The 22,890-nt window shown below is 35.2% G+C and overlaps 2 protein-coding genes across 5 annotated transcripts in view; one reads left to right on the top strand and one right to left on the bottom strand.

The window, feature by feature from the left end:
- LOC136036075 (high mobility group protein DSP1-like) overlaps positions 1 to 22,890 on the top strand; it is a 161,909-nt gene that overhangs the window by 19,489 nt on the left and 119,530 nt on the right. The window contains exons 4-5 of one of the 4 annotated variants that reach the window (XM_065718042.1): positions 263 to 392; positions 2,002 to 2,256. The exons of the other annotated variants lie outside the window; for them this stretch is intronic. Of the exons in view, the coding sequence (XP_065574114.1) occupies positions 263 to 346 (84 nt within the window). The 3' untranslated portion in view covers positions 347 to 392; positions 2,002 to 2,256. Of the gene's footprint in view, positions 1 to 262; positions 393 to 2,001; positions 2,257 to 22,890 lie in introns of those variants that run through there. 4 annotated transcript variants of the gene reach the window in all.
- The window catches only part of LOC136036640 (cysteine--tRNA ligase, cytoplasmic-like), a 53,465-nt gene continuing 41,239 nt past the window's right edge, over positions 10,665 to 22,890 (bottom strand). Inside the window, exons 11-12 of the mRNA XM_065718940.1 lie at positions 16,636 to 16,844; positions 10,665 to 10,842 (exon numbers count right to left, since the gene is read on the bottom strand). Coding sequence (XP_065575012.1) covers positions 10,711 to 10,842; positions 16,636 to 16,844 — 341 coding nt within the window. The 3' untranslated portion in view covers positions 10,665 to 10,710. The remainder of the gene's footprint in view (positions 10,843 to 16,635; positions 16,845 to 22,890) is intronic.

The following is a 22,890-nucleotide window of genomic DNA, read 5'->3' as shown; positions in this document are numbered from 1 at the left end:
CAAGCAGAAATCCATAAGAGAAGGAAACTTAAAATGAAGAAAAATGAAAAGAGTGAATGAAAGCAAGCTTAGAATGAACGTAAGTTGCCGTAAGTAAAAACTTCAAAAATCCTCAGATAAACCGGTAATTTAAGGCATTACTTAAAGTTTATTTTAGCTCTTTGGATGCAAGTTTCGAGTAGGGACTATAAGAATGATTGATAAAACCCAGCAGATTAAATACGATTTTACGTTTTATTCTGACACAATCTTCCTATATTAGCTGTCTTACAAAACAAAATTGAGTCTTCGTCAGTATGGGTATATACATTGTCTGTGTCAACTAGAATTTCCCTGTGGACATTGAGATTGGCAAAGCCATTTAGCCTACTTTCAGACGTCACGTTTCTTAGGTATGTCTTGATTCTCCGATGTGTAAAACGAGCGCTCTGTTGTGCTGGTCGATACAGGTATAGTGATTAAAATATTAAGTAAGATATGGATGTTCGGAGAGATTGCTTAGCCACAAATATTTAGAAAATCAGTTGCATTGACATGGTGTGCCTTGTTCCGTTAGAGAAATTTTTGCCAAATTTTTCTTTCCGCCATCAAACGTTTAAGGTGTTGTTTTCCAAATCTTCTTCATAAATTTCGATCAACTTCAAAAATGGCTCTTTCATCTCTTTACTTTCTTCACTATTCTGTGGATAAGTGTGAAGCAAACAGTGAAACCCTTTTAAAATATTCTTGTGCTTTAAGAGACGTTCTTCTATAAAGTTTTATACTTTCAATCCAGAAGATGAATAAGTTAATTCTTTAAAATTATTCTGTGCTTTCGGCTGAGACATTTCTTCTGTGTATCTGCCTGTCTACAATCCTTGTAACACTAATTGTAGTTCCATTCAATTTGGCCAAATTTCCATTCAATTTGGCCGAAGAAAATAAAATCAGTGAAAAATAGAATATTAAACTTTATTTTGCCGTGGGGGCAGGGAAGGTGTCAGCACGCCATAAGTTGAAGACCTTACGAATCGTGCATGTTGTTTCAATATCTCTGGCGGGGTGTCCATATTGCTGATGGACGGGTTCTCTTTAGTAACAAACGTAGTGAGAGCCAATTCAAGTTTTGTTCCACTTTCTTTTTGTAGCTCTTTAATGTTAACAATGTTTGATAAAGCAACAGGGCCCTTGACTGATACCAAGTGCTTTGCTCAATCTTTGACAAAATTTTTTAAGGCCTACTACCGCTCTATCTTGATAGGTCCATAGAACATGCTTTTTTTTTTTTTTTTTTTTTTTTTTTTTTTTTTTTTCTGAACTAAGTATTTACAGTATACATTACAATATAATACTCTTCTGATCTTGTCAAGTGCCTGACAAAAGGCTCTTTAGAAGGGCAGTCCAGTAGACGTTAACCAAATATACCCTCGTTCAAAATTTGATTCAATCCAAATTTCAATTTTCAACCCATCAACTAACAGTGGTCCCCCAATTACCTAAAAAAAATTCACATAATACCAATCTATTAGCTATATACAAGTTCATAATTTTTCCTTTTTCGATTTCAAACACCATAATTAGTTAAGGCCTTTTCATTGTAGTTGCCCTGAAAAATTAAAAAAGTACACCAGCTTTGCCTGAAAAACTTTATTGAAGACACGGCTGAATGTGAAAATTGCCTTTGCTTTTGAAATTTATTCTGCTTTTCAACTGGCTGCAAACTACCACGTTTTCTTATATTTTCTCATGCTGTCGATAAATGAGTTTCTTAAATTGAAATTGCTGGAACTCAAATAAGGAGAAATAATATGTAAAAATATCGTACAGATATGTAAGTTTCTGAACCGTCTCTATTTGACAATACGGGAGAATAAGGACACGGAAAAAAAAAACGAAGCTATCCACAGCAAAAAAGAAAATAATAATTTTGCAAAAAAAAATCTTATTTGAGCCATGATTTCAATGAGGCTTTTTCAGGAAAAGACTTCGCGCTTCTGATTTTTATTTATTTTTTTTTCTTAGCAACTAAGCGGATTTGAAAATTGTTTCCACTCAACCAATTTTGCCTAAGAAAGCTATAATAAATAAAGGTCAGTACTTGGAATTCTATTTTTTTTTTCTTTTGTTGTCCTGTTGCCTTGCATTGTCTTGCTTTGCCTGCTTGGTCTCCGAACTTATTTAAGAAAACGCTCTAGTATGTTACTTTAAAAATCTAACCCAAAATACTACTCGAACCTTATTAGAAACTATATAGGATTAATCAAAATATAGCTCATGCTTTGTATACAAAATATTTTGTTGCCAAACTCCAATTCAGCTCAAGTTCGTTTTGATGGAAATTGGCATTAGGGCATTGTCAATAGTCCTTATCGAATTTACTTGTCATGGCACTTGGTATTAACCAAGTGACATAGCAATCGCCAATTCTGTCGGTCTGTCGGTCCCGGTTTTGCTACTTTAGGCACTTTCAGGTAAGCTAGGACGATGAAATTCGGCAAGCGTATCAAGGACCGGACCAGATTAAATTAGAAATAGTCGTTTTCCCGATTTGACCATCTGGGGGGGGGGGAGTGGGGCCGGTTAATTCGCAAAAAATAGAAAAAATGAAGTATTTTGAACTTATGAGTGGGTGATTGGATCTTAATTAAATTTTATGTTTGGAATGATATTGTGTCTCAGAGCTTTTATTTTAAATCCTGACCGGATCTGATGACATTGGGGGGAGTTGGAGGGGGGAAACCTTAAGTCCCGGTTTTGCTACTTTAGGCACTTACAGGTAAGCTAGGACGATGAAATTTGGCAAGCTCATTCAGGGACCAGACCAGATTAAATTAGAAATAGTCGTTTTCCCGATTTGACCATCTGGGGGGGAGTGGGGGGCCGGTTAATTCGGAAAAATAGAAAAAATGAAGTATTTTTAACTTATGAGCGGGTGATTGGATCTTAATAAAATTTGATGTTTGGAATGATATTGTGTCTCAGAGCTCTTGTTTTAAATCCCGACCGGATCAGATGACACTGGGGGGAGTTGGAGGGGGGAAACCTAAAACTTGGAAAACACTTAGAGTGGAGGGATCGGGATGAAACATGGTGGGAAAAATAAACACAAGTCCTAGATAGATGATTGACATAAACGTAACGGATCCGCTCTCTTTGGGGTAGTTGGGGGGGGGGTATTTCTGAAAAATTAAAAAAAATGAGGTATTTTTAACTTACGAACGGGTGATCGGATCTCAATGAAATTTGATATTCAGAAGGATATCGTGTCTTAGAGCTCTTATTTTAAATCCCGACCAGATCTGGTGACGGGGGCGGGGAGTTGGGAGAGGGAAACCTAAAACTTGGAAAACACTTAGAGTGGAGGGATCGGGATGAAACATGGTGGGAAAAATAAACACAAGTCCTAGATAGATGATTGACATAAACGGAACGGATCCGCTCTCTTTGGGGTAGCTGGGGGGGCGTATTTCTGAAAAATTAAAAAAATGAGGTATTTTTAACTTACGAACGGGTGATCGGATCTCAATGAAATTTGATATTTAGAAGGATATCGTGGCTCAGAGCTCTTATTTTAAACGCAACCGGATCTGGTGACATTGGGGGGAGTTGGGAGGGGGAAACCTGAAACTTGGAAAACACTTAGAATGGAGGGATCGGGATGAAACTTGGTGGGAAAAAAAACACGAATCCTAGATACATGATTGACATAACCAGAACGGATCCGCTCTCTTTGGGGTAGTTAGGGGGGGGGGGGGTTAATTCTGAAAAATTAGAAAAAAATGAGGTATTTTTAACTTACGAACGGGTGATTGGATCGCCATGAAATTTGATATTTAGAAGGATATCGTGTCTCAAAGCTTATTTTAAATCCTGGCCGGATCTGGTGACACTGTGGGAAGTGTAGGGTGGGGAAACCTAAAATGATGGAAAAAGGTTAGATTGGAGGGATTGGGACGAAACTTGGTTGGAATAATAAGCAGAAGTCTTGCATACGTGATTTACATAATTGGAACGGATCCGCTTAATTGGGAGGGGGGGTAATTCTGAAAAATAAGAAAAAATGACGTATTTTAACTTACGAAGGAGTGATCGGATCTTCATTAAACTTCATATTTAGAAGAACTCAGATCTCATATTTTAAATCTCAACCGGATCCAGCGTCATTGGGGGGGAACAGTTGGGGGGGGGGCGACCGGAAATCTTAGAAAATACCTAAATAGGAAAGATCATGATGAAACTGGATGGGAAGAATAAAAACCTGTCTAAGATACGTGACTGACATAACTGGACCGGACCTGCTCTTTTTGGTGGAGTTGGGGGGGGGGGTAATTTGGGAAAATGAGGTATTTGTAACTTAAGAAAGGGTTACCAGATCTTAATGAAAATTGATATTTAGAAGGATTTTTTGCTAAAAAGCTCTAATTGTAAATTCCGCAATTTTATATTATATTATATTGCGCAATTTTGACATAATTATTTTTTTTTACTTTTTTCTTTCCTTTTTCCATGACTCATCTATCACACGGTGGGGAAATATAAAATGCTTTTATCTATGTTCTAAAAGTAAAAATATAAACAAATAGCTTGCATATAAATGGACGATAAATAGACATAATTTCTCCTAGCCTCTTCTTTATTCGGTTTTGTTGGTTCATATTCTTTCTTTTTCGGTTTTTATACCTCTTTGACTACTGGGTATATAGCCGTATAAGATCGATGTTAGTAATGTTTTCTTTTAAAATGTTTTTAACAAATACTTTAACAATAAATTTAATGTTGATTAATAAATATAACTGTGCTGAAAGTTGCTTCTTTTGTCTGCAATTTTCAAAGGCCCGATTGTGAACTTACTTTACTGTGGTTTTTAATTTAGGGAGAAAAGAAGAAAATGGTTGATTCTGATGATGACTTGAGTATTCTTGATGATTAATTTCAGCCCCCTCCGAGAGCGACAACGGATCTTGGCATGTTACAAATCAGCTATAAGTTTGATGACTCGGATTCTTATTAATTTTGTCCCTTTTTTATACTTTACTCATTTTTAGGTATCTTAGTGGTCCACTTATAGTCCTTAGACCCTTTGGGTGCTGATGACCAATGTAACTCCGAGACTGGATGCATATCTCTGATTGCCTGTAGTCCCAGCTATTCTCTGGGAGAAAGGGGTCGAATTCTCGACCGTAAATCCTTTAATTAACAGCAAAGACTTTTTTAAAGTTCGGTAGATTTTTACCGTTCTCTATTGATCAATTCAATTTCATCAAATCAATTGATGAAAATCTATTTTATTGATTTCATTTATTTTCTGAGTGAAAGGAACTAAAGCTCTTGCTACTCCTTTTGTTTGAGAAGTATTCTTCTGCTTTTTCCTATAAGTTTATTGCGTGGTTAGAGTTTCTGGAATTTCCCTCTCCTGAACTCAATGTTTCCTAGTTCTTCTAGCCCCCTCTGGGAAGGGGGCCAATCATCTAATTGGTTATCAGAAGCGAGTATTCCTGTTGTTGTATTTCCAATATCCAATGATAATAGCCTGCATGAAACCATGATTACTGTCTCTGAGTTCTCAATCCCCAAAACTGATAACCTGCCAAATGATGGTTTTCAGACACTGGGCAGAAAACAGAAACAAAAAAGCCTTCTATGAGTCCTCCTGAAATGATTGGACTCTCAAACTCAGTCCCAGCTATCGAGATAAAGGACAAACCCATTATTCTTTTTACTCCAACAGCAAAAGATCAATCTTTCTCTATCAAAAATATTGCTAATATTAGAATGAATCTTTTCATATATTTTAGATGCAGTTTCACGGTGAATGTGAACAGAGATGGTTCACTAACGGTTATGTTTCTAGACAGAAATGAAGCCTGCAAAGCACTTAGCCTACAAAAAATTGGCAATATCCCTGTTAGACCTGAATGGTGGAAACCAACCCCAGAAATTCTCAGAAAATAGTGCTGTACAACATACCATTGGAACTATGAACTGATGACTTGAAAGATGGTCTTATGAACAACAAGGGGGAAATGCTGGAGATTCTGGAAGTTAATCGTATGGGCAAGCTGGATTCTAAGGGAACCAGAAGTAGTAAGAGTGTCCTCTTTATCTTACCTGCTAGTTCCCAATTTGACTCGGTTTTCCTCTTTGGTCAGCAAAAAGCTCATAAAATATACCAAAAAAAAGCTCTCCAATGCTCAAAATGCTTTAAGCTTGGTCACTCATCTAAGTATTGTTCTTCTTCTGAACCAGGGTGCCCAAATTGCCTTATCAATCACTCCTTGTCTACAGAAAGTAGATGTACTGAAGTTCCTAAATGTACAAATTGTGATGGTAGACATCAATCAACAGATAACAATTCATGTTCTAAATATGTTCAGCGAGCTAAAGTCTTTAGGATTGCTCTTCAAGAGAATGTCCCTTTCCCTATAGCTGCAATGAAGATTGCCATCTTGGACCATGAGGTCCAAGAGCTAATAAGGCTAAGGAAATGAATTTAGCCCTTTCTCAAAAACCCTGGCTACAGGTCCACAATAACAACCAAAATCAGGCACTCTTACCTCCTACTGAGACTTCTTACCCTCTGTTGGCTAAGGAGCATCCCAAGGTGGTTGAAGCTAGTCCATCCCTCAATAATTCTAAATCTTGATCTGAAAGAGTGGCAGCTTTTCCTAATATGTCTACTCAAGCCAACACAATGCAAGATAGAGTTGGACCTCATATTACTAATTTAATTGAATATGTTGCATCAGTGGACCTAATCTTACAATCAAATATGGCTAAAGATAAAAAAGACAGTATAACAAAAAAATTGCAGATCTCTACTTTTCCAATTCTATTTTCCATGAAATAGGAACAGAATTATCATCCATTTTCTCAAAGTAGCATGCATGCCACCTATTCAACTCTTCCTATGTTAGCTAAGCTGCAGATCCTACAATGGAATTGCGTCTCTTTAAATTCAAATCAACTTACTGCTCTTATCCAATGTGCAAATGATAATAGAATCGGGATTATTTGTCTTCAAGAGACTAATCTTCATCAGTTCAAGAAAATCAAAGTGCCTGGGTACAAGTGCTGCAGAAAAGGTAGATCAACTAACAGAAAGGGAGAGGGTGTTGCGATCTTTGTTCATGTTTCAATCCAACATTCTCCTCAACCCTTAACCATCTACAGGGATGAAATAGATGTTGTAGGTATAATAATCACCTTAGCCAATGTAACCATCTTGCCATAAAATCTTTTTATAATCCATGTGGGCGTAAGGACATCCAAAGTATCTTGGAAGCAGAAATATCAGGTAATAACACCTTTATTTTTGGTGATTTTAATACCCATAGTCCTCTTTGGGAACAATCAGCTGGTAGCAACAAAGCAGGAAGAGAAATAGAGTACATTTTGTCCAATTTTCCAGACACCTTGATTTTCACTCCATTTGACTTTCAGACCAGGTATAATATTTCTTCTAACTCTTTCTCAACTATAGATTTGCTTCTAGGTCCTTCTTTGTATTATGATCTAGTCCAGATGGTAAAGGTGTCGTCTCGTCAATCTGATCATTCTGCAATTCTTACATCATTTCAAGATTTATGCTACACTCCCAAACCCTACGTCCCTACATTTATTAACTCCAAAGGCAACTGGTCCCTTTTTCGTGAGATATTAAATGAAGTAGATTTTTCCTTTGTTTCTTCTAATTCTGATATTAGTGCCATTGGGTCTAATTTGAAATCAAGCCTGCTGGAGTCAGCTAAATTGGCAATTCCAATGACTAGGCTGCATTTTTACAATAGCTCCAATAGACCCAAGAATTAGTGGAATGATGAGTGTAGGGTTGCAGTTCTGGCAAAAAGAAAGGCTCGTAAAATGTTTCAAAAGCACCCATCTCAGTCAACAGCAATCTTTTATAAGCAATCATGTGCTAAGGTGAAACTACTTTGTAGGAGAGCTAAACTGAGTACATGGCTGAATTTCAGCTCAAGTATCAGTTTTAGAACCCCAATTTCAAAGGCCCACAATTTCATTAGCCAACTAGATAGTGGAAAGCAGCCTAATGATGACCGTAGATATGATATCATTCAGGATGGTTATCCAATTGTCTCAGATAAAAAGAAGGCAGATCTGTTTACTAATATTTTTAAAAATTATTGCTCGGATTTTCATCCCATCCGACTTCCTTTTTGTAATCTCCCTCTCACCTATCCTCACCATTCCTTTAGAGAAGCCATATTTACTATAGAAATTGTAGAATTTAGTGAAATATTTGTGGCACTTGGCACTCTGGCAAAACCCAAAAGATTAACTGAATTGGGGTTTGAAGCTATTAGTGGAAGAATAAAAGAAGACACCTTAAATTATACACATGCCTTTTTTTGTTGGAAACCGAACATATTTGCCTTTGGGTTCAAGGTAACAAGTTAATAACTGTTCAAGGTAAAGCAATAATTAGAAGTTTTTTAGCTTTATAGTTTACCTGGTAAACTATTGTGATGAAGTTTTCTTGGACAAAAGTTGAGATTTTTTACATTGAACATAGTCACACAATCATGGCCACCGATTTCTTTCATTGTAAGGCTGAACTCTCAGTAAAGCATTTCGGAGTGTGTGATTTTATTGATTTCATCGATTTTTCTAAAGGAGCCAATATTCTAGGAAAGTAGAAAAAACTTCATTGCCACTGAAAATATTTTTTTATGTCAGGCTTATACTTTAAAAATTAAAGAGAGAGATAGCGACGAGAGTTTACCTTACCTGAGGGTTTAATAGAAATAACAGGGGAAAGAGGACACGCATTCTTTTCCATTCGACTGAATATGAAGGTACTACTGTGAAGACGATGAACTTAAAAAAAAAAAAAAAATTAAAGAAGTTGACGGCACCAAGAAATAGAGAGAAAGTCTGAGATTTCAAAAAAGGAAATGAGAAAAATATTGTTGGATTTGATTGATTGAATATTATTGAAATTGCTGGATTAATCAGCTCGACTGAATATGAAGGTACTAGTGTGTATGCGATGAACTTTGTTGTCGGCACCAATAAATAGAGAGAAAACCCGAGGAAAGGAGAAAAATATTGTTGAGAAACCAGGTCTGTTCATCTCATCCAACACTCGGGGTACTAAATGAACTTTCTGGAACCAAATGAGCCGGACTTAATCAACTACTTTAAGTAAAAGAATATTGTTTCTGGGACATGAATGTTATATCACAGAAAAAATACTCCTTCACTGTTAATATTTTCTGTGTTACTGAATAATTAAGCTGATCAGTTTCTTGCGTTCTCAATATTTATTATACAGTTACTTGATGGTATTAATAAATTGATGAATGTCTTCTAACCTGAGTAATTTGAACATCAAGAGTCTTAACTTCTTTGATGAGAACCAGGGCTTTTAGATATGTATATGTAGTGCCAAGCAATTCTAAGATAAAAGATCCTAGATCCTTTTTTTTATTAATATTATTATTTTATAGCTTTTTTTAAAGGCACGGGTAAATTTATACAGCTAAAACTAGCATCCCTATATGTAAAGCTAATTTGAAAATGAAAAACTCTGGATGCCAGCTTGATAAATAGTTTTTCTTGAATCCTGAAAAATTTTAGTTTTGGGGTCAAGGACCCTCTTTCTGCAGTAAAAGAGGAGCTATCACCCCACTGATAGCTCCTCAACCCAGTAATAGTGAATTACAATTTCATTTTCTGCCACTTGCCATTATTTACGAGCGTTGTTTGCATCAATTCTTTATTATTTAGAAGTTTCTTTATATTTTCCAGTTTGTTTCTTTCGTTCCGTTTTCGTTCCTTTTTCGTACTCTCATTCCATTGTTCTATGTTTTTAAGCAGGGAAAAATAAACTTCTTGTGAAAATGGGCCACGGACGTAAACCATTTGCATTAAAACCACATTTTTTTTAACCATAGATCTAATAGAAAGTAAACTTTTGACTGGACTCTGAAGCAGCTTAAAAAAAAATTCCAAAATACTTTATGAGAAATAAACATTATGCGTATATACACCCTTCACTAGGCACCTCCGGAGTTTCACATTCGCAAATAGACACAAATACGCAAACAGAACATTCTATACAGAAGATAAATATATCTCAATTATTATTTATATGGTGATGAGAAGCAGCCTCGAAGTGATATCATTTGCTACTTGTGTCCCTTTAGTTTGAATGTCCATACACTCAAAAAGACCTTTCTCAGTTATCAGACAGGCTGCCATCAAACGAAGAAAAAGAAGAAAAATTAACTAGGCTGATCGTAATTATTCCTGTACACGTGCGTGCATGGTTTTAACTGATGTAAGCAATGAGTCAAAAATGAGGGGATGATCTGGCGAATAGAGATCCTAATTTCTCGAGTAAAAGAAATGATTCACACTTACGATTTTTGCAATGTTTTTCTACTGACTATTTACGCTAGATCAATTTTTTTCAATCCACATTCCTTCCAAAGTCCGCAGTTCCAAATCCGTTCTACATTCCGCAAATAGACATAAATACACAAAAAGACCATTCTATATACACAGAAGATAAACATATCTCATTCTTATTTATATGGTGATGAAAAGCAGCCTCGAAGTGATATCATTTGCTACTTGTGTCCCTTTAGTTTAAATGTCCATACACTCAAAAAGACCTTTCTCAGTTATCTCTTATTCTCAATATCTATAAGCAGAGTTACAACCAGAATTTGAAATAATTTAATTAACCGAATTTAATGAGCACAACATTTAGGTATTTCCCTTTGTCTTTGACTGCAAATAATCCTGATAAACTTTCGCTTGGCTTTCATATTTCTTTAATAGTTTCTTCTTTAGTCCTTTGGAGATCTCTTTCCCTTCAGCGTCATGAGTCGGAAGTCCCTGAAAATAGTTTTATTTGTTAATATATGGCTATACTAAATCTCAAGCCACACTTGCCTAGTTAAACTTCCTAACAATTCACAATTGGGTGGCTCAAACCTAACAGATGACTAGAAAGAAGTCACAAATGATCGGGATTTCGCTATTTATTTTTGAGTGGTATCACTCGAGGATACCAAGTGCTACAATTTAGCAACTTAGTGCCGCATTAAAATTCAAGTTCAAAGTGCCTTTTAATACCAATATACTTCCATTTATAAACAAAAATATTCCAAAGGTCTCAATGGCGCGTTATTTGGGAAAAAACAAAATATAAATAAATATGAAGTATATTCACTAGATTCCACTAACCAATCCCCATCCGAGTACAACCGGTCTCCGCACCACCTACCTTAAAAAAAATTCTTTAACTGTATTACCAGTTATAGATCACCACCAAAAAAGGAAACTTTCAGTAATTAAAAAACCCACTTTGTTAGAGTACAAGAATTCAATTTGCGGAAGAATGGCAGTATAAACTTCCATTTTCTGACATTTTTGGCTAATTAAGACCATGATGAAAAAACAGATGTATGTATGCATTGGATTACCAACACTTCTTGACCACTAAAGTCCTAGTGTCGGCCCAACAGCGTGGTGCTACTGCTGAGTTCGAACTCTGGGAAGCATCATTACGAAGCTGATATCAAGCCCGTTGCGCCACCACAGGACAAAAAAAAAAAAACTGTTTTTGTCCCAACGGATATATTTCAAATCCTTTCCGACTAAGTCCCGGAAGCCCTTTTCAGTTAAAACTTATAATATTTCACATACAATGCGTTGATTTTCTAGTCTCTGGCAAACTACCGGTCACCTACTGTACACCCTGGAGTGTCGCTTTTTCAGCCACACATGGCACCCTTCCGTCATACCATGCCACGTATGACAAACTTTGTGCCACGCGGGGTGTGTTTCTTTTGACATATTTTAGTTTTTATTTAGAGCGATCAACCTATCGACTGTGGGAAGACGATTTTGTATTGACAAAGAAATGGTTATATTGGGTGATCAATTCTCAGTTTTATAATGGTTGGGTTAGGCCAGGTATTTAATATAATGCGTTCTGTAAGGCCCGCTTTACATGATTTTATGTTGTAGTTTCCGTAATTTTGTTATTAAAGTATTATATTTTCAGCAATTTTTTGTATATTTCATTAGGATTAACCTAACTTCACTTGTGTGTACTGGCTAATACGGAAATACCCAACTTTCCCAAAAAAAGCGGGCAGCCTCTCTTATGTAAGCATGGCCGCCCATAAGGAAGGGGAAGCAGGAGGACACCCATGCCATTTATATTTTACGTTTTTAAAGGGAAAATCGTGTGTTTGTACAATAAGGTGCTCTCTAATGAGAATAATAAAATTTATACGGATATTCAAGGATGTAGTGTTTTTTCATAGCCCCTTCCTCCTAAAACTCAGCTTATGAGCGCTCATGTATGTTCGTCTTATTCAACTTACGTTCGTCTTAATTTTTGATGTTGCTCCTTATTTTTGTTTAAAAAAAAAACAACAGTTTTTAATTAATTTCTCGTCATTTTCAAATAATGCAGAACAATATTGCGCCCCTTCTAGCCCCCCACCCCTCCACGGGAGTCCTCCTTAGGAGATAAAACCCATTTGACAAAATTCCTAATTGGAAAGTTCCTCCTGCTTAAAATACCCCTGGATAATGCCATCCTCGCTGAAAAATCCCCCAGAAAACGTCCTGCGGACAATTATGCTTGAAAATTGTCCATAGTTTCATTTGAGAGAAATCTTGTTTGGATTTAATTTCTTATCATTTTTCAAATCATGCAAAATCCACCTCTGTAGAAGGTTTATTGTAGCCTACTTACGCGTTATCCCAACCCCACTAAAGAAGTTTGATGCGTTTGAAACCGGTTTCTCTGTGTTTTTCTGAGAGAATTACCTTAGCCTGAGTAAGATAAACTACTATATGGGTATATTTTAAATATTTAATATATAGAGTTGGTTAGGCTAGGTTATGATAGATGTTTAATATAATGCGTTCTGAGTGGCCTCCTTTTCATAATTCTCTGTTGTAGTTCCCATAATTTTGTTACTAAATAATTATTTTTTCATTATATTTTGATATGTTTTATTACTATTAACCTTACTTCAGTTCTTCAGTGTGGTCGCGATAACACATAAGTATCGATTTTATGTATTTGATTGAGGATTTCATGGAGAAGGGAGGGGAGGGTTTAGGGCTCTAAGCCTGCTTGTTTAAATTTCCTAGGTGAACAGTTAGAGGTACTTACGTATTACAGCAAACACACTCAGGTTCCTGATCTAAATTTGGGCTATATCTTTGCACATTAGGGGGGGGGAGGGAGGAGTAAAGTGTAGCGGGTCTGCAACCAAATTGTGTTTTCTTGCAGACAAAAATTATGCTGCATATTATTAAGTAAGAATTGTTTTCAAACTTTATGATGTCCTATTACTTTACCCCCCCCCCAAAGTGCAAATATATAGCCCAAATTATATAAGTCTAATGCATTCTGTCACCCATCACTTGTCTTTGTGGCTATGAGATTGAATTCTACCCTTGTATGTATCAGAAAAGAATAAATGTAAAATAACTAGAACATATATGCAACCCTTTGCTCCTGAAAATGAATTCAGCAGCTGTCTATTTCAAACCATGCTCATAATAATTTGCCTCATTCTTAAATCAAAATAATCAAAAATAGCAGGCACTCCGCATCTAGCCCTTAAGAATAGCATGGCTGAGGGGTCGCCACTTTATATGTGTACTTTGGACCTTTCTAAAGCTTTTGACAATGTAGTTCACAGTCAAGCTTTTTTTTCCCTTTTTGATAATGGTGTAAATCTTTCAGTCATTTTTCTTCTTCGTTTTTGGTATGAGAATTCTTTCCTCCGAATTATTAAATCTGGATCTCCGTTTGTCCGTTTACGTCGAGGTGTCAAGCAGGGAGGGGTTTTATCACCTTGTATATTCAAAATGTGCATTTCTGGTATTTTAGATGAAATTAGATCAAATTATTTTATTGGACTATCAGATGTTTCTTATCTTGCTTATGCAGATGACCTTTTACTTTTGTGTAAAAATAAGCAAGATCTCTCGTTTATGGTCTCAAAAGTTTCACGTCTATTTTCTAATATTGGTCTATCTCTTAATGTTGAGAAATGTGAATTTCAAGTTTTTAATGGTCCGACTTCCTCTAATGCTCCCCTAGCTTGTCGCAAGTTTTTAATGCTCCCCTAGCTTGTTCGTGATGTTCAAAAGAAAATTCAAATGGGCTATTCTAAGATAGTTGCTAATCGAGGGAAGTATAATAGACATGCACTGGGTAGGCTATATGCTACATTCTGTGATCATTCTATCCTTTATCTTTCTGGTCTTTATCCCCTTCTAAAGAAAAAAGATGTTAATCAGATTCGGACTTTTTATTTCAGATATTGTAAATTTTTACTTTATCTCCCCCTTGGTATAGCAATGGGAAGATAATTCATAAGTTTGATATCCCTGATATAAGTGCAAAGTTGGCCCTCCTGCAGGGAAGGCTGTCGGAATCAGCTTTTTATCGTTTATCGCCTCATCATCCTTTGGTCCGTCTGTTCGGTTAATCTCATAAAAGCGTAGTGTTTTTTCTATTTGTAGTGTATTTTACTTGCAGTGTATTTCATTTTCTTTTTCTTTTTGTTACTCCACAAGTGCCATAACTTGTCATGATATGGGTTATAAATAAATTATTATTATTATTATAGGCCATAAGTAATTACTATTGATCTGAAATTTCTTCGGCCCTGTTTTCCTGCCTACCAAACTCCAATCAAATCCAAGCAGTTTCGAAAGGAAGGACGGTGGGGTTGATGGGGGGTAGGAAGCAGCGTATCCCTCTGAAAGTTCGCCCCCTTGTCTTAAGGTGCTTATCTCATAAGTTTTCAGCAAATTTGAGTACTTTCATGCAAACTCCTATAAAGGAGGCGGATCCTTGAAAGTCATCATTCTTATGTCCCATTAACCCATAAGTTTATACCCCATAAGTTTAAGGTCGAATGGTGACAAAAAAATCTAGATACCTTTTCGCTTCAAACAAAGTGAATCAGGTTTTTCTTTCTGCTATAAAGGAAGCAGGAAGAGGAAAATATAAGAGCAGCTAAACTTTGAAAAAAATTGCAGCGGGCTCATTGTCGCAGCGAGTCAGAAACTAACGTGCTTTTGCAGAGAATCAGAACATATCTTGGTTTCGCATAATCCGCGCAAAAAAGTAGTCAGCCCCTCGCAATTTTCAAAATGGCACAAAACAGATTGTTATTCGAAAAAAAATAAGATCATATACACGGAAAACTAAAACTAAGATCAAAATGGTGCAAATCGTGAACAAATTTTTGTTAAAAAATAACTGGTCAGATCAAGATAATTTGATCAGATCATCAACGATTTTTGCTCAGCGTTATAACAAACTCTTCTGTTTTGGAAATTTAAGAGTTTGAATAAAAAAAGAAACAATTTTTTTAAGTTTACAAGTAAAGTTTAAAAAGACTTTTAAGCAGGATTTAAAGTTTTAAAGCTTAACTGTAAAAAATCAATAAATTAACTTAAGCTAATTAACTACTTGAAGTAAAAGTAGAGGTCTAAGTTTTAAGTAGAGTTTTTAAGTAAAGAATAAAGCATATAAAAAGCTTAGAATATTAGTGAATATTAGATATTAACATGATTAAATAATATAATTATATATAATTAATATAATATAATTAAATATTAACAAAATGAGTATTAATATTAAATTTAATATAAAGTGAATATTAGATTCTACGACGGTTATTTGATAGTTTTCCTCAGTCCAAAACACAGAAACAAAAATTGCAAACTTAACTAGAACCATAAAAAAAATTATTGGTAGCAAAGATAGCAAAGATAGGGTTCCACTTATGGAACCCTAGGAAAATGCTCCTTTCTCAATGTCTGTATTTCTCGATATCGATTCTCCTCCTTTCTGTAAAATTTCCCATTCATTACTTTAGGACAATATTTGAACACAGGGACTAGGAGAGGGTCTAACATCTTAAGCATTCTTTCATTTTATTATAATTTTGATTGAAAACTGGTTTTGTTAAAAAGGAGCTTGCCCGTTAAAACAGAGTTTTGAACTCTTAAACAAAAACAAAATGGGTCAAAGAAACGAAAATTTGACAAAAAACTCCAATTAGTTCTCTGTGACACAGACTTCCGCCCCCCCCCCCTTCAGCTCATAAATCTTAGGCTTTAGCTCATGGTCAAACAAAACCACCCCTTTGGCCCCATGCAAGAATAACACGCGGCTTTCCAAAATGTAATGTCTTATCAATAAACCGTCATAAAAACCGTCAAGGGTAGACACTTATCACCTCCACTCAATAAAAAAAAATTGGCAGCATAGAAAAAAACTGGCGAAAAACAATATCATTATAGCCTATTATACTTCATATATATTTTACTCCAATTATATGCAGAAGATATATACCCAAAATTTTAACATAATTCAATTATAGTTCAACATCAAAACTTCCACAACGATTATTTTTTTCAAGATTCTGTTAATGATTTCCAACAAATAATTGTGTTACTTAACACAGTTGAAAAACTTGTTTAAACCATTATCAAAACAAAGAGATATGGTTAGGTTAGACAAAAGACTCATCTAATTTAATATACCCCATATTGCGGGGGAGGGGATGGAGAGAAACGTCTAGTCTTATAAAGCTTAACTAAGAAATTCCTATCATGCATATTTTAAAGAACTACCTGGTCGTCAAACTGCGAATATTTATCTGTCTCATTTCTAAAAAGGTCACCGGGAGGGATAGCTTGAAGAGCAGCTTTTTCCGCTTCCTTCGCAGCAGCTTCAGCCTTCTTTCTCTCCTTCTCTTGTCGTTTCTTTTCTTCTTCTGCCCTTTTAACATCTCTTTCTTTAATGAGAGTTTCAGGCGATTCAATCTTTATTATAAATTTACCTAAAATCCAATAATCTAAATTGAGTGGATTCCAGAGAAAGATGGATTAGAGAAATCCTCATGGGTTGGCAGTAAAATTTTGCAAGCATTAATAGATATTTTGTTCCAAGTACCCACAAAGAGATGGAAATTACAGAATTTTGACAAAAAAATGTGCAAAAAATTATTAAGCCTGATTTTTCTCTAACGAGCCAAATCAGATTGGAAGTTACGACTAATTAGTCAAACTCCCCTTCAAATTTTAGAAAGTTTCTTCAAGACAGTACAATATCCGTAATTGGCTGCATACAGAAAACTTCATCAACTTTATGAGCGACATTATTTAGCTAAGTCAGCACCATGCGAGTAGGCCATAATCAGTAAACAAAGAATAGATACAAACTAATAAATCGGCAATTTTCGATATAATGTGATTTCCCCTAGCCCAGGTTTACATGATCTGTCGAAAAAGAATGTGTAAAGAGTATCAGAAGGCAAACATGTAAAAAAAAACTAAAGAAGGGATAAGATAATTATCATTAGAGAAAATCCATGCTGATTTCGATAGAAAATCGATCAAAGCAAAAAATGGAATTTACAATAAAAAAATATATGTCGCCGGCGGAGCGACCTATATTATAGGCGAGTATCCTGCCACTGGACTATGCACTTAACTCTTCATTACACCACTATTACATTTTCTAGTTAGTGAAAAGAAGTCACAAAAAATACCTGGAAAAGAGTCGACTATAGACAAACAAAAACTTTAGAGTAAATTCCAGCATTAGAAACATTGTACTAGACCTTTTTGAGAGTCGGGCCGGGTTTTTGACATTCTAATAATAACGTTTGTGGACAAATACCATCGTTGAAATTGGATCCCACGACCTATATCATTAACACAATCTGTAATCAAAGTAACTTTTTCTAAAACACTATTGACTAGTTGAAGTTTTTTAAGGCGAATCAATAATATAATTTTCCTGTTTTTTGTTGTTGTTTTTTTCAGATTTCCACAGGTCCAGAGGTCTCTATACTAACAAAATTGCCACAAAACGTTTACTTTATCTTTTTTTAATACTTTTTCTGGATAACTATTGACTTGTTAAAGCTTTTCCATGCAAACTTTTATAGATTCATGCGTTTATCCATATTTCAAGAACTTCAGAAATCTCTAGATTAAAGAAATTGCCACAAAATGTTTGCTTTGTCGAGTCATTAAGGCATTTTATTCTTTGAATTCTGGTAACCTAAAAACCATACAAGCTAAATACAGGTCGATTAACACAACCAATTAAACAGAAAACAAAGCCGGTACTATGACCGGATAAGGCTTAACTAAAGCGGAGGGGGATTGGAGATAACATCCCCTACGGAAAAAGGCGCTTATATTATGTTGTTCTTATTTAATAATTTCCATATTTAATTTTACTGCTTGCCAGTAGAGATGAAAATATAATGCAAAATACAAATAAAAATAAAATATATCTGCAGTTCTTTCAAGTATATACACTATACAGTGAGCAATAATAATAAACATAATAAAAAAACTAATACCTTTGAATCTAATCAGGTACGTACGCAGGAATTTTTTTGGGGGGAGGGGGCGCAAAACCTTCGAAACAGCAGATATAAAGTAGCACTTTTTTTATTTAATCATGCAAAAAGCACATATATCGGAAAATACAGATTAACTTTAATCTGTAGTATTGTAGCGGATGGGGGGAAGAAGACTGAAGCCTCAAAAGTACGTTTCAGGCTCAGGTTATGTTCATAGCGATTTAGAACCAGTGATTAATCTATTATATCCCACTGAAAGGGAAATTTTGGGGTCAACAGTGTAATATGGGTGCTGTAGGGGTAGTTTTTCAATTGTAAAAAGTTAGATTTTAATGAAAAATGATAATTTCTAAAATTTATCCATTAAAATCTGTACTTTATCCTGAAAAGGGGGATAAACGCCCTAATATCAAGGATAATTCTTTTTTGCTGTGGAAAGCAAACTCTCTTTACGAAAAAATAACCGTACAATTGCTAATTACTTCAAAGAGGGTGAAAAGTTAGCCAGAAAATGGGTTAATAATTGGGCAGTGACTTGACCGGTTTATTGCATGCTGTAAAATCCCCCCAAAAAATGCTTCACACATGTATCTATATTGTTAATAAATGTCCTACTTTTGCCAGAAATCCCAATAAACCATGCGGAAATTAAACATTTCACAAATTTTTGGGTGGGAGGGCCGGGCCCGAAGCCCCCTCTCCCCTGTGTACGTGCCAGGATCTAATATTTCCATCGCAGTAATCCCTGTAGAAATGCTTTAGACTATATTCTTGAATAAAAAATTTTCTAAAATTAGCCATGACTTGATGTCCACAAAATCAAGTAGTTGTGGGCATTAAGTCATGGCTACTTGTAGAAAAAGCCAAGACAAATACAGCTCTCTCAAACTACTAACTTTCATGTGGAGTAGCCTTTGAGCAGAACCAATCTCCACAGAGCCATCCTAAACCTTCTCTATTCCAACTATTTTTTCAACGAAAAAAAATAATAATTGCGAGGAACTGTAATACACGTAGAATACTCCTATCCTGTTAATGAGGGGCTGAGTTATTTAATTTTTGTAAGTAATATTGGTTTTCGTAAAAAAATTACTGGAAAAATACTGGAGGGGCTACTTTGGTGCGGTAAGGTGCTTTTTTTAGCGCTGACCTCTCCCAAGACATCTCCCAAGAACTTTGGGATAATCCATCAATAAGTGAAAATTTGACGTTATTCAAGTCTAGTAGACGTTGCAAGTGCCAATAATATGTATTAAAAGGCTAAATAGGCTACAATATACTAATAGGGTAATAATAGGTTAACATTAATATAGCATAATAATAGGCTGCATAATAGGCAATTAATAGGCTACAAAATACTTACTGTTGCTGAGGAGGTTTCGGTTGGAAATCCTATAGATTCATCTTTGGGTATAACTCCAAACACTTGAAACATGTGTGTGATGAAAACGGCGATGTTTTTTAAAACTTCTCTATTAGCTACTTTCTGTTTTTCTAAATAAATATAAACGTCGCTGACTAATTCCTGCATTGTGTCAATTGTCAATTCGTAGAACTCTTGCCTGGGGCCAAAATCTATTGCTTCTACCCATTTCTGTTTGTGATTTCAGCTGAGTTTATCATTCGTTTTTTTGCACTTGGGATTGCGGTAGATAAATGGCATCAGACGTAACTCTTAAGCTTTAAAAGCTTAAGAAATTGCTAAAGAAATTAGAGTATATCCTTCGGTCCTTTCTAACTTGGCCTACGGCAAGAAAGTCAACTTTTGAACTAAGACAGATAGATTTTTTTTGGCGACGGCAGTCGATAGCTCTTGATGAGCTAATCAAAGAATACGTCATCCATTTTATCGCAGAAAAATTCCTTCATGAGATATACCAGTTTGAAAGTTTAAAGGGGTTGACAACTTCAGTAGTAAGGTACACACTGAAACCAAAAATACGCCAATACCAAGTGTGAGACATACATGAAATTTTAAGCAACAGACGGCTGTTAGCTCAGAATCATCTTCGGCAATGAGGGGTTCGCAGCTTTTGCTAGCTGGTGTACCTATTATTTATTTCCAGTGAATTTGATGGTAAGACCAATTGGGTTCCAGCGATCAGACATGTAGGGGACGTGTGAGTAATAATTGGCTGTTAAGCTATAATCAACTTCAGCGATGAGGGGTTTGCAACTTTTGCTAATTGCAATGAGGAGTTTTCAACTTTTGTGAGTTGGTGTACCTAGTATTTATTTCTAGATCCTTACACAATAACAACTTCAGTGTTTAATCGAAGCGAGGAAACAAAACCAAAGTGTTGCTCTTGCAACACTTTAATAACGCATTATATATTAAAACACTAGTTTACGTGTTAGTTAATGTGTTAACTCACTAAGAGTCTGATTTTTTGTAACTTAATCGTTGGCGGGTAAGCAGCAAAGCAGTGAAAATTTATATGTGACGTTTGAACAAACAAAATTAATTCTAAAAAATGTATGATGTATCAGAAAATAACGCACGGACAAGATATTAAAAGTCCACGTATATTGATAATTGATAAAATTATGAAAGGTAATCGATCAAGCTATAGCAAGTCTCTTTGAAGTTTAGCCTGAACAGGAACGTTTTTGCAGCAGTAGCAGTTGATCCCCCTCACCTGCTTCATGAGTCGCCGGGGATTGCTTCACTCAAACTGAGAAACTGAAACTACTGTCTGTTTACTGCAATTATTTGAAGTTATTACTTATTCCGTAAAGGAAACGCATTCGTTCTAAGATCCCAAAAACGGGGGACCCGATTGGCATTGTGATGTCCTCTGAAGGAAGTGTCGAGAAAAGCGGAATTAAATCATTGCCTTTACACTGTCTATTGCCTATCTGTCATTCTGTGATCATTGCCTATCTGTGAGTTTCTGTGAAGAAGTTGAGGTTTGTTTTTATTCTTTGTTGTTGAAGCGTTCTTGTTTTTCTTTTCTTTTTTACCACTCCCCTTTTCTTTTCTTTTTTTGTATGAGCGGGCATAAATAAATTATTATCATGATTACACAGTATACAAAAAAGAAGCTGGCATCATACAACTTAGTTACAATTACCTAAAGTGATAACCAGTTTTGTCTCCAATTAATCTATTACTAATTGATAACTTATTCTCCCTAAAATTTATTTTCTTTAGTCAAAAAATAAAAAAAATAAAAAAATCACAAAAACTGAGTACACAATACAAAAAAATTAGCTAAATAAAAACTTCACTATGCTTTTGCACTTCACCAAGGCGCATAATAAAGCTCCATATGTGTGGCGGAAATACAAGTAATTTATATTGTTACGTCCGTTATGCGTGGATGTGTGTGTGTCTGTCTAAATTCCAGTATTTTAGTGGTTTAATGCCTTTTCTTTCAAAATGATATTAATTGAGCTCTTAAAAGGCAATTTTATTTTAGGTCACCTTTTTTGGCAAGATCTTCAATAAAAGGCGGTGTTATCACAGGGAAATCCTAATGATTTTAGGTCACCTTTGTCGGCAATATCTTCAATCAAAGGCGGTGTCTTCACAGGGAAATCCTAATGCTGCCAAATTCCTCAAATAGTATTTCTTTTACGCTGATTCCTAGCGTTTTCCTAGCAGGTAAGCTAGATAATTTTAGGTAATGCCCTTTCCAAAACTTTAAAAAGAAAACTGATCCTTTATATCAAAATATTCACACTTTCTAATAATGTAAGTGTCATTGAAATGGGATATTTTTTTTTCTTCGGCACAAAACGGAAAAAGTTATACAAATTCAATAAATGTTGGGCAATCCTTTAAGGTATCGAATCCCCGTAAGGACAAATTTTTGTGATAATCCAAATCTTTCCTACAAGCTATATTATTTTTGATATATAAATTACCTAATGTTTACATTTTTTTTTATTATTCCCCGAAAGATTACAAAAAATTGGGCTGCTAGATTATATACATTATTTTATATCAAAAATAATAAATTATTGTGATAATCCAAATCTTTCCTACAAGCTATATTATTTTTGATATATAAATTATCTAATGTTTACATTTTTTTTTATTATTCCCCGAAAGATTACAAAAAAATTCGGTTGCTACATTATTATACATTATTTTTTAAAGAAACATTCTCATATTCTAAATAAATGTAGTAAAAAGCATTGTTTGCGTCTAGACATCCAAATGGCCATGCATGACAGTCTCAATATTTTTGTGAACGCTACTTTAAGAACTTATAGTAAAAGTGATGACGGCAGGTATTACAATTTATTTAATGCTCCGTGAATTTTCATTTCATGCACTTATGATACTCTTAATACATTTCATGTATTTCCATGCATTAACCTATCTAAAAAAACAAATTTAATTACGTGGTAGTCCGGCGAAGCACAGCACGCAGCCCCTTTCTGCAACAAGCATTTGTTTGTCTGTGCTTAGGTTCTAAGAACAGTAACCTTGATACGTCTTATTATAAAGGCCAATAATCTAAACATTATAGTACATCCCCAGAGTGGACGTATTGTT

Source organism: Artemia franciscana, chromosome 15, assembly GCF_032884065.1.
Source record: "Artemia franciscana chromosome 15, ASM3288406v1, whole genome shotgun sequence".
Lineage (NCBI taxonomy): Eukaryota > Metazoa > Arthropoda > Branchiopoda > Anostraca > Artemiidae > Artemia > Artemia franciscana.
This window is presented reverse-complemented; position numbering and strand designations above follow the sequence as displayed.